Here is an 11,997-nt window from a genome sequence, read left to right on the forward strand (position 1 = left end):
TTACAGGACTTGGTGGTTGGCTGGATTGGGTGGTGAGAATGATTCCCCAATATGAATTCTCTGATGATGAGCAAGATGTGCATGTTGCCTGAAGGTTTTCTTGCATTCTTTGCATTCATACGGTCTCTCTCCTGTGTGAATTCTCTGATGTTGGGCAAGGGATCCACAGTAACTAAAAGCCTTCCCACAAACATTGCATTCATAAGGTTTTTCTCCAGTATGGACTCTCTGATGCTGAGTAAGGGATGAGTCATTGCTAAAAGCCTTCCCACATTTTATACATTCATAAGGTTTCTCTCCAGTATGGACTCTTTGATGTTGAGCAAGATAGGCAATCTGGCTGAAGGCCTTCCTACATTCCTGGCATTTATAAGGTTTTTCTCCAGTATGTATTCTCTGATGTTGAGCAAGATGTGAATTCTGGCTGAAGGCCTTCCCACATTCTTTACATTCATAGGGTCTCTCTCCAGTATGTATTCTGTGATGTACAGTAAGGTATGCACGAAGGCTAAATGCTTTCCCACAAACATTACATTCATAAGGTTTTTCTCCAGTATGTACTCGCTGGTGTTGAGCAATGGATGACCTATTGCTAAATGCTTTCCCACACTCAATACATTCATAGGGTTTCTCTCCAGTATGAACTCTCTGATGTTGAGCAAGGTAGGCAAACTGGCTGAAGGCTTTCCTACATACTTTACATTCATAAGGTTTTTCTCCAGTATGAACTCTCAGATGCTGAATTAGATGTGCATTCTGACTAAAAGCTTTCCTGCATTCCTTACATTCATAAGGTTTTTCTCCAGTATGAATCCTGTGATGTTGAACAAGGTTTGATCTCTGGCTGAAGGCTTTTCCACATTCTACACATTTATAGGGTTTCTCTCCAGTATGAATTCTTTGATGAAGAGTAAGGGATGAACTCTGGCTGAACACTTTCTCACAATCATTACATTTCAAAAGTTTTTTCTCTGCATATACATTTTTGGGCTTAATAGTCATTAAATTTGCTTTAAAGCTCTTCTTATGTGTGCCATGTTTAAATACTTTCTCCTCTTTGGGGATTATCTGTTGTACATGAAGGAGTGTGTTCTGGTAGAAATTTTTCCAAGATTTATCATATTCTTGGCCTGTTTCTCCAACAAAGTCTTCTGTATAAAGGATTGTTTCTTCCTTAAAACATGCATTCTGATTTCCTGGTTGCCTCTCAAAATTGTCCTCATATTTCCAGTCTTCTCTCAAACTGGAGTACTTAAGGTCATAGCTTGTAAATTTTTCTATCATCTTCTGGGATGACTGTTCTTCATAAAGTTCCTGCTTTGGTGTTAATTCTTCAGTATCACACACAGATTTCCAACCTGAAAAGTAATAAAAAGAGAAAATTATCCTCTGTTGTATACCAGAAAATACATTTAGAAAAGTATATTTAACCATATGAATTTAATAGGAAATTAAACTCAGAAGTACACTGGCTTTTATAGTATGCAAAAAAGAAAAACTAAAAATATATCATGTAGAAACTTTAGGATGAATGATTTTTTCTTTCTTTTCTTTTGGCGGAACTGGGAATTGAACTCAGGCCCTTGTGCTTGCCAGGCAAGGGCTTATTCTACTGATACATCTCCCTGGCCCCAGGATGAATGATTATAATCAAGAAGGAAAATCTCAGGCCTAGAAAGTATTATAGATATGGTTGGGCCCCATTATAATGCTATTTTATGTATTTATATTTTAGGGAAGGGTCTACAGGGTATTTAGGGTCTCATTACTAGATTGGACTCATAGTGATCCACCTGTTTACAGCCTCCCAAAAGCTGGGATTACAGGTGTGCACTACCATGCCCAGTCTCAACTGCCATCTCAGCATGCCTGGAGATAGGGCTGGCACAGCAGGCCTGGGGATCAAACCCCCAGCCCCTGTGCCTGCTTGCAGGAGCTTTAATCTGCAGAGCTATTTGGCTGGCCCCCCCATTATAATTTTAGACATATAATAATACAGTCATTGAAAAAAATCTGTTCTTATAGCTGCATCATTTAAGACTATTGATTAATAAAATATTTACCAGGTACCATATACTGTTCTAGATGCTTTTAAAACCATAAAAAATAACCTTAGCTTTATGGACCTTATTTGCTTAGACAGAAAACAAGTATAAATTTTACTGTATATTAAAAAATGGTAAGTGCTGAGGAAAAAGAAAACCATGGTAAGGGAGATCTGGAGTGCTAGTGAAGTTAAAGGCAAAACTCGTTAATAAGGTAACATTTGACCAAAAATTTGAAGGAAGTGAAGAAGTTAGTCACCCAGATTTTTAGGAAAAAAAGTGTTAGGTGTAAAAGAAACAGCTGGTTTAAAATGTCTCAAAAGTAGAAGACTGTTTAATATGTTTCAGAATAGTAAGAAGGCAAATGTGGTTAAAAAGGAATGAGTAATAGAGGATGAAGTTAGGAGGTAAAGGATAATCCACTTATTTAAATTTTATATGCCTTCTAAAGAATTTGGGGTTTTATTCTGTAAAAGGGTGGAGCACAATTAAAATGTTTTGAGTGTAAAAATGATAAATGGTTGTTGTCCTTAAGAAATACTGCAAGGTAGGAAGCAAGGGGAAAAAGAGACAAATTATTATAGTAATCCCAGTGAGAGTTGACATAAGTAGTTACATAGACTTTTATTTTTTGAAGTACATATAAAAGCTAATGTGAAAAAAAATAAATACTAATGTGTATTTATGCATGTTGTCTAATAATGAATAAAAGCTAATCGCATATACCTTTGTATACCAAACTTTTTCTTAAATAATTACACAAGAACAGAAAAGATTAGGTAGAAGCAGTGGAGGTATGTCTAGGAAGTAGGGTTGTCAGACATGTTTACAATGATAGCAAATTAATTCTTCCTGGGTCAGAGATCTAGCTCAGCAGTGTAAGCACTTGCCTGGCAAGCACAAGGTCCTGAGTTGGATTCCCATTACCCCCCAAAAAGTAAAAAATTAGTTCTTCCTTTTGCCTTCATGTTTCTTGTATCAATAGGGAAATCCTTCTCATACCACAAACCTAAACACTTATATTCTTCTCCCCTAAGTTTTCTAGTTGTTACAGTATTTTGTTAAAGATCATCATCTTACCAGTTTCTCAGACTCTTCTACTTTTCACTTTTTCTCTATGTATTCTTTATGTCAGCATCCTCTTCACATTGCCATTTTACAGCTATATTATATCTATGCTACTAGTCTATTAATTATATGTCTATATATATATCTATATATCTATTATATATAGTTTCTTAAGGACAACTAGAAAACTTAGGGGAGAAGAATATAAGTGTTTAGGTTTGTGGTATAAGAAGGATTTCCCTATTGATACAAGAAACATGAAGGCAAAAGGAAGAACTAATTTTTTACTTTTTGGGGGGTAATGGGAATCCAACTCAGGACCTTGTGCTTGCCAGGCAAGTGCTTATATATAAGATATCTATCTATCTATATATATCTATATATATCTATATATGAATATATATAGATATATATATTCATAACATCCTAGCACCTTGGAGGGAAGAGTGAGTAGGAGAGTAGTGTTGAAAGTATCCTATGTAAAATGCAAATTCAGTAATGTTGATGTTGATTAAAGGGATAAAAGAATGAATGAACTGACCCTTCAGAGAAAAAGAAGGACTACTACTACTACTACTGTTACAGGTAGCCAGATTAGATAGAAATATTATAGGCAGTCAGACAGGGCCAGGTCCTGGAAGGAGATAACACAGAAGATGAAGATACCTTACAACTGTGAAAGGGATGGATCCTCCTGCTGTGAGCCAGACCTAGAGACCTAAAGGCCAAACAAATGCTAACCTCCCTAAAGATTAGCACCCGGGATTGATATTCTAAATAGGTATGTATCAATCACCTTGAAAAAGCCCAAATGAGTCACTAACCCAACCCCCAACAGGAAGAGACCCTGTCCCATATTCATGCCTGCTTACTCCATGACTCACTTCCCCATTTGGTCCTGGGCTTAATCAACTTTACTGGAGCAATGGTGCTTGTAATTCCACTGATTGACTATAGTTTTGTCCCATCTCACATCCACCTAAGCAAGTCCCATATTCTCCATCTTAGCCCCGCATGGTTTTACCCTATAAAAATAACCTGAGTCAGTTTCCTGGGCAACCCGCTTGGGCCTCCCTTCTGTCCTCTCTGAGACAGAAGCTTTCTTTCCCAATAAATATTCTACTCTCAATCTCTGTTCCTAAAATTCATTCTTCGGTTTTAGAGAACATGAACTCATCCAGGTCAGGTCAGGAGTTTCACTTCCCTGTATCACTACTACTACAACAACAAATAGTGGTTAACAACTATTCATACTAGTTCTTACTATAAGATAGAACTGCTCATGTACTGCAAAAGTATTACTTCAAGGGGCCAGGGAGATGGCTCAGTAGAATAAGTGTTTGCCTGGCAAGTGCAAGGGCCTGAGTTCAATTCCTGGTTTCCCAAAAACACCAAACAAACAAAAAACCCTACTCTTTTCCACTGAACTTCTGATTCTTCTGATTTGCAAACTTCCTTTCCAGCGTCTGGTTTAAGAAATTGCTCAGGACTTCAAGACAGATCTGCGTTTCCAGAAGGCAGCTATCAGAGCTTTGCAGGAGGCAAGTGAGGCCTATCAGGTTGGCCTGTTTGAAGATACCAACTTGTGTGCCGTCCACGCCAAATGTGTAACAATTATGCCAAAAGATATCCAGCTAGCATGTCGCATACGTGGAGAATGTGCTTAAGAGTCCACTATGTTGGGAAACATTTCATTCTCAAAATATTTTTTTTCCTCTTCTTCCTGTTATTGGTAATTTTGAATGTTAGGTTTTTTGGTTTTTGGTTTTTGTTTTTTTCCTGTGGGGTCAAAAGGTATCTAAGTACATGACTGCAAGTAGAAAATAGGGGACAGAAATCAGGTATTGGGAGTTTTTCCATTTTTATTTGTGTGTGAATTTTTATCTTCATGCAGCATGTGAAGCATTAATGCAAGTCAAAAATATTTCAGTGAACAAGTTTCAGTATTGCAACTTTATAAAAATTATAAATAAAAATCTGTTATATTTTTCTGGAAAACGCCAGCACTTGGATTTTTTTAAAAACAAATAAAATTCTTATTGACAGCAACTAAATGGCATTTGTAGCATTTTTATCATACAGCGGATTCCATCCAGTCACCATTCTTTTCTAACTGAGTTGTCTTACATGTTAGTACATGTTTTTAATTTTGTCTGTCTTTCTGTACTGTTCCTGTAAGTTTGCTATTAAAATACATTGAACTGTAAAAAAACAAAAAAAAAATATTACTTCATTTTAGAGATGACAAAACAAAAGCATGGAGAGGACTTTCCTAGTTTTACTGCATGTATGTGTTGGGCAGGATTTGAACTTGGTACTTCATTTATAGCTTGTATGGTTCAAAAATTTTTTAAATCAGGAAAAAGTTTTTTAAAGACCAGAGAAGGACTGTGAAACACAGAGAGAACAGGACTCCGAGAACAGACAAGTAAGTTAGTGTGGGAAACCTGTGACTGGCATCTATTTTATAATAGTGTCAGCCATACTCTTAAGTTTTTATTCTTCTGCTGAGTTAAGCTTCTATTCCCTCTTACCCCGCCTATTTGCCTTAAGTCTCCTGCTATGCTCCGGGGGTGGGACCTTCCTCTGTTGCCTAGATACCTGCTGACGTCAAGAGCCAAAAATTCCTCATTCCTACATCCCCTATATATACCCAGCACCTCCCCTGAATAAATGAGACTTGATCAGAATCCTGTCTTGTCTCCATTCCTTGTGTCTCCTGTCCCTTCTCATCCCCACTCCCCCTCTAGGGTCCTCGTTGACTAATCCGCGGGTTGGGACAAGTTAGTAGAAAGGATAAGCAAAGTATAAGAGAAGAGACAATTAAGAATAACAAATATGGGAGAATATCCTAGAAGGCTCCATATTTCTTTTTCTTTTCTTTTTTTTTTTTTGGTACTGGGGATTGAATTAAGGACCCTGTGCTTGCCAGGGAAGCATTTATTCCATTAAACTATCTCCCCAGTCAAGACCCCATATTTCTGTGTAGCCCTAGAGTGTTTGAGAACATATTACAAATAGGAATGAAGAAGTGATATGTTGGAGTCAAGTTGAGTGCTAACCTGCAAAGATTTTTGTCTCCCTGTTTCTTCACTCACCTGAGCTCAAGCCATTTGTCAGCTCTCTCTTTACCTTCCATGGCTCTCTTCCTTGTTCCAACAACAGTATCACACTTGGTTTAGAAAAGCAAAGACCTACATACATTAAAAAAAAAATAGAATTTGGTTATGCTGTGGATATCCCAGAGCTCATTCAAATCTTTTATCAGCAAGAAAGAGGTAGCTTAGAGTAAGTCAAAGAAAATATAAAAAACACATGTTGTAGAAGGACACGGAAAATAAAGCTTTAGGCATAGTTCAATAATAGACATAAGCATGACCAACTCCATAAATACTAAAGCATTTGTTTGGGACAAACATCAGATACAGAGCCAAGCTTTGCAAAGGCTACCCCAAAATTCATAATGGTAGCAAAGTGCTCCTTAGGAGTAGAAGTCTTAATTTTGCAAGGGGAAGAAATTCTTACCCAGGGATACCAAGATCCTGTAATTCTCCAACATCACATTACTATACAAATGCCTTTGAGAAGAATCCAGACAGTCCCATTCCTCTTGGGAGAAGTCCACAGCCACATCTCTGAAGGTCACTAACTCCTGAAAGGGAACAAATAAAATAAATGAAATAACTTCCTCTTTTACTCTATTTACCTCATTTACTCTATCCCAGGCATACTGATGTTTCTCTGGTATTACATCCTTAAATATGCCAACAATGTTCCCTCTCAGTACCTTGTACTTCTCAGATCACTGTGAATATAAAAGCAATGTTCCTATCACATTTTTTTTTTTTTTGAGACAGGTCTTGGCCAGAATTGAAATCTCTATGTTGTCTGGGCTGGCCTTAAACTCCTCCAGGAATCATCCTAACTTAGACTCTCAAGTTCTGGGATTACAGGCATGCACACCCATGCCTTATCACAATTCGTATCACAATTATTATTCTCTTAACCTTACTTTTTTTCTCCATGGCATATATTTTGTTCACCCTCCCCCATTAAAAGGGAGCTCCATTAAGGCAAAATGTTTTTGCTTTAGTCATTACCATATCCCTAATTATGGAACAGTATCTAGTATACATGGAGTACCAAATATTCACTAAGTAAATACATGGCTGGGGATAAAGTTCAGTGGCAAAAGTACTTGCTTGGCCAAGTGTGAGGCCCTGAGTTCAATTTCTGATACCAAAACAAACAAACAACAACAAAAAGCCCTAAATAATTTGAGGAAATTAATGAATGGTTTGAAAATTTCAGGAAGCTAGCCAGGCATGGTTAAACATGCCTATAATCCCAGTACTCAAGAGATTAAGGCAGGAAGATAGTGAGTTTGAGGCCAGCCTGGACCAGACAGGAGACCCTGTTTCAAACAAAACAACCCTGAAAATTTCATGAAACTACAAAGGTTGCATGGTTTACTTCTAGATGTTCCCTGCAAGAACCTCCTGTGCTCACAGGCAAGGATTTTGGAAGGTGATTGGATTAGGGGGATTTATAGCTAGCTTGCTGCTAGGAGGTAGGATCCAGTTGGAAGAGGCAGGTCACTGGGGCCGAGGCCTGGAAGGGATTATATGTCCCCCTGCAGGTCATCCCTTCTCTCTCTCAGCTTTCTATTAGCCAGGAAGTGAGCAACTTTTTTTCTGCTGTGGCCCTCTGCCACACTGTCCTGCCTTAGAGCCAGCCAAATATGGATTGAAATAAACCCTTCTCCTTTAAATTGCTGGTGTTGGGTATTTTGTCCGAGTGACAAGAAAGTAACGAAGACAAAGAAGATTTAAATATGACACCAGAAAATACTGATATAGCTCTGAAAATTGTGTTGGACCAAACAGAACAAACCATCAATTCTGTTCAAGTTTAAGTGCTAATGCACAGCTCTTAAATCTGTGTGTAAAGAAGCAGGCATTCTACTCATGCTTTTACTTCTGCCTACTACAGGGGATGAGCAAAGTTATTAAAAACTTAGAGTTATGTTGTGATTCAGTAGGATTACAGGTTTCTATCACATGACCACTTGCTGATGTGTTCCTGTATTTTTAACTGAATTTATTATTATTATTATTATTATTATTATTACTTACAAAAGTAAGAGATGTGAACCTATGAAGGAAATAAAAAGATACGACATTTTTAAAGGGGATTTTTTCTTTCTTGGTACCAGGAATTGAACTCAGGCTCTTATACTTGCTAAGCTGGCACTGCACTGCTGAGCTACAACTTAGTACTTCTGTTTCTTTAACTTTTTAAAATTTTTACATTTGACATAAGTTGTCGGGGGGGGGGGGGGGACAGTGTTGGGGTAAAAACACAGGGCCTTGTATAACTTTGATAAGCTTTTTTTTTTTTTTTCTCTCAAGGTACCGGGAATTGAACTCAGGACATTGCACTTGCCAGGCAAGCACTTATTCTACTGAGCTATCTCCCCAGTCCTTTGGTAAGCTTTTCAACACTGAGGTACACTCTAGTCCCAATTTTGTTGCCATGAAAAAACTATCAATCACATGCCTGCAATCCAAACACTCTTGGGGGCTATCCTGGGAAACTTAGAGCAAACCTATCTCAAAATTTAAAACATAAAAATGGTTAGAGATATAGCTAAGTACAAAAGCCCTGAGTTTGATACCAAACATCAATCAATCAGCCAAACAAAACACAAAAAGAAAACCAACAACAAATAAACAAGAAAAGAAAGAACTGTATCCATGGAAACAAGTCTTCAAAAGTTTTACAACATTCAGTGACATTTTCTTTCTTTTTTTTTTAAGTATTCAGTACAGGGTCTACAGGGTCTTACTACACAGATTGGACTCATAGTGATCCTCTTGTTTTCTGCCTCCCAAGTGCTGCGATTACAGGCGTACCCCACCACACCCAGTCTCATTCACCATCTCTAGTCTCATTCACCACCCCTAGTGTACCCTAGGGGTGGGGCTGGCACAGAACGCTGGGGATCAAACCCTGGTCTCTGAGCCTGCCTAAGCAGGGGCTTTAATCTGCTGAGCTATCTCACCAGCCCCGCTAACATTTTCTTAATTTTATGAAGCAATATATGAATTACTCTCTTTCTGTTCCTTCTAACAATTTGGTTGGTTGTTATGGTATGTATGCTTCATTAAAAGTGTTCCTTGACTTATATAAATACATATAATAAATAAATATATATGGCAAACTGTGAAAACATTTTTTCACTGATTCTTTGAAGTTAATGTATACAATCAACAAAATAAATAATGTCATTGTAATGAACTGATATTCTCCTCTCAAAATATTTGACCCTTACTAAAAACGATAGTCAGGCTCTAGCCAGGAGTGGTAGTGCACTCCTGTAATTGCAGCACTGTAATTGAGGACTGAGGCAGAAGGATCAAATTTGACCCCAACCTGGGCAATTTACTGACTTAGCAAGATCCTCTCTCAAACTAAAAAAAAAGAAAGATCCAGGCATAGTGAAGCATACCTGAAATCCAGAGTTATGGTTTGTTTCTAGATGTACCCCCAAAACTGCATGTAGTCATGGGGGGGGGGTGGGTTTCTAGAGTCTGTGATTGATTCATGGTCCAATGTTGGGATTATGGGTGTCTATGCTACCCCCACCCGAGGGCAGGTAAGCTGAATACAACATAAGAGATGGAAAGAGCCTGTGTAGTGATATAAGCCAAAAGCTAGTTGTCCTGAAAGACCAAGGAACAAAAGAACAGGGCCTAACACAGGAGACAAACACTGTCATCTGTGAGGCTAGAAAGCCGGCATCACAGTCACAGCAAACTGCAGTTAACAGTGCATCTTTGGAGCAGCCCTGCCTGTACTTTGCTCCTGCACCTGGGACATGACTGAGTAAGTCTTGTGTGAGTCTGATAAAAGCCAGCAGGCAAAACAGATAGTAGTTTGTTTTCACAAAAGTTAATTATGCACATTCCTTAGCCTGCTTTTAGCCCTCAATAAATGTGAGAAGTTTCTTTGGTTTAGGACTCACTCAGAGCAAAACAAAGCTAGTGAGTCCTCTGTAGGTCTTTCAATCCAGTCTTCTAGTCTTTTCCTTTGGCTGACTGAAACAATACAAGCCTGGCTCTCTTGCTCCTCCTTTTGTGCTTGTGTTGCTTTTTTTTTTTTTCTTTTGCGGAACCGGGGATTGAACTCAGTCCCTTGCACTTGCCAGAGAAGTGCTTATTCCACTGAACCATCTCCCCGGCCCTTGTGTTGCTTTTGCTATCTTCCACTGCCATGAGTTGTTGCTCATCTGCCACACTACCCTGCCTTGGAGTCAGCTGATTATGGACTGAAACCTCCACAAATTATGAGCTAAATAAATCTTTCCTTCCTTAATTGTGGGCATCAGGTATTTTGTCCCAGCAGAGAGAAAAGAATCCAAGACACCCAACACTTAGGACTGAGGCAGGAGGATCACTGAGAGTTCAAGGCCAACCTGGGCTACACAGAGACCCTATCTCATAACAAACCAACAACAAACAAAGAAAAGAAAAGAAATAAGGGTTGGGGATGTGATTCAGTGTGAAGGTCCTAGGTTCAATGCCCAGAACTGTAAAAACAAATGTAGTCAGTCCTCCATATTTGCAGCTTCTGCATTTGCTGATTCAACCAACTATGATCAAAACATTTGCAGAAAATTGTTTCTCTTCTGTATGTGCAGACATTTTTTCTTGTCATTATTCCCTAAACAATACAGGATTACAGTTGTTACATAACATTCAGCTTGAATTAAGTATTGTAAGTAATAGATGGCTTAAAGTATACAGGAGGACATGTGCAGGTTACGCAGAAATGCCATACCATTTTATATAAGGGACTTGCACATACTTGTATTTTGGTGTTGGTGGGAGTTCTGGAACCATTCCTGCAGGGTATTTGGTTTCAAAATCCATTTATAACTAATCAGACAAATCTGAAGTAAAGCAACAGTTCCCTTCACCATGTGCCCTTACAGAAACATGGTTTCCAGCTAAGAAGACTGCTTCTTCCCGATGCCTTGCATGTAGTAAACGTCCTATTTGCCACATTACTTTTATCCCAGCACCTAGAGGTGAAGCAGGTGACCTCTCTGCTCCTTACACTTTGTAACCATGGCAATTTTCCCTCTTTTTCCGCTCCCTAAGACACTTAGGTTTAAATCTCATGAAATGAACTATATCAAGCACTCTTCCTCCTTATTTTACTTATTTACTAACTGCCGGTAGATACCAATCCTGTCATTCTTCGAATACTTCAGGCTCAGGACTTACTGAGAACAAGACAAAGGTCATGAGTCCTCTGCAGGGTCACTTCACTGTCACTTTCCAATGCTGTTCCTTTAAAATTTTTTTATTAATACATATTTGCAGTAGGTAATGATTAATTCCCGATGGTGAGTTGGTCTATGTATGTAACACATCTCAATTTTTTTTTCATCTCCTTTCACTTTTATTCCTACTCCCTCCATCTCTTAATCCTCTTCCCATTTAAATTTGCATATCTGATTTATTTCACTTAACATTATGGCCTCAAGGTTTATCAATTTTCTACAAATGACTCAAAAGTTTATCCTTTAAGGCAGAGTAGTTCTCTATTGTGTATATATACCACATTTCCTTTATCAATTCACATGTTTTTTTTTTTTTTTTTTGTGGCCCACTCAGCCTGCCCTGGGAGTGGGGCTGGCATGACATGTGGTGCTGGGGATTGAACCACAGTCACTGCGCTTGCATAAGTTTGCCTAAGCAGGCACTTTATTTATTTTTTTCCCATAATTTTATTGAGAAACAAATAGCAATGAGACAGTTTCAAACCAAATTGGTAGGACAGTTTCAATAATTAACACATTGCATACATTCTTCCT

General features: G+C 38.3%; 1 protein-coding gene across 1 annotated transcript in view; it reads right to left on the minus strand.

The window, feature by feature from the left end:
* LOC111818209 (zinc finger protein 850-like) overlaps positions 1 to 11,997 on the minus strand; it is a 144,824-nt gene continuing 132,827 nt past the window's right edge. Inside the window, exons 13-15 of the mRNA XM_023721455.1 lie at positions 6,639 to 6,765; positions 6,212 to 6,307; positions 1 to 1,358 (exon numbers count right to left, since the gene is read on the minus strand). Coding sequence (XP_023577223.1) covers positions 1 to 1,358; positions 6,212 to 6,307; positions 6,639 to 6,765 — 1,581 coding nt within the window. The remainder of the gene's footprint in view (positions 1,359 to 6,211; positions 6,308 to 6,638; positions 6,766 to 11,997) is intronic.

Source organism: Octodon degus, unplaced genomic scaffold (genome assembly GCF_000260255.1).
Source record: "Octodon degus isolate 3935 unplaced genomic scaffold, OctDeg1.0 scaffold00083, whole genome shotgun sequence".
Lineage (NCBI taxonomy): Eukaryota > Metazoa > Chordata > Mammalia > Rodentia > Octodontidae > Octodon > Octodon degus.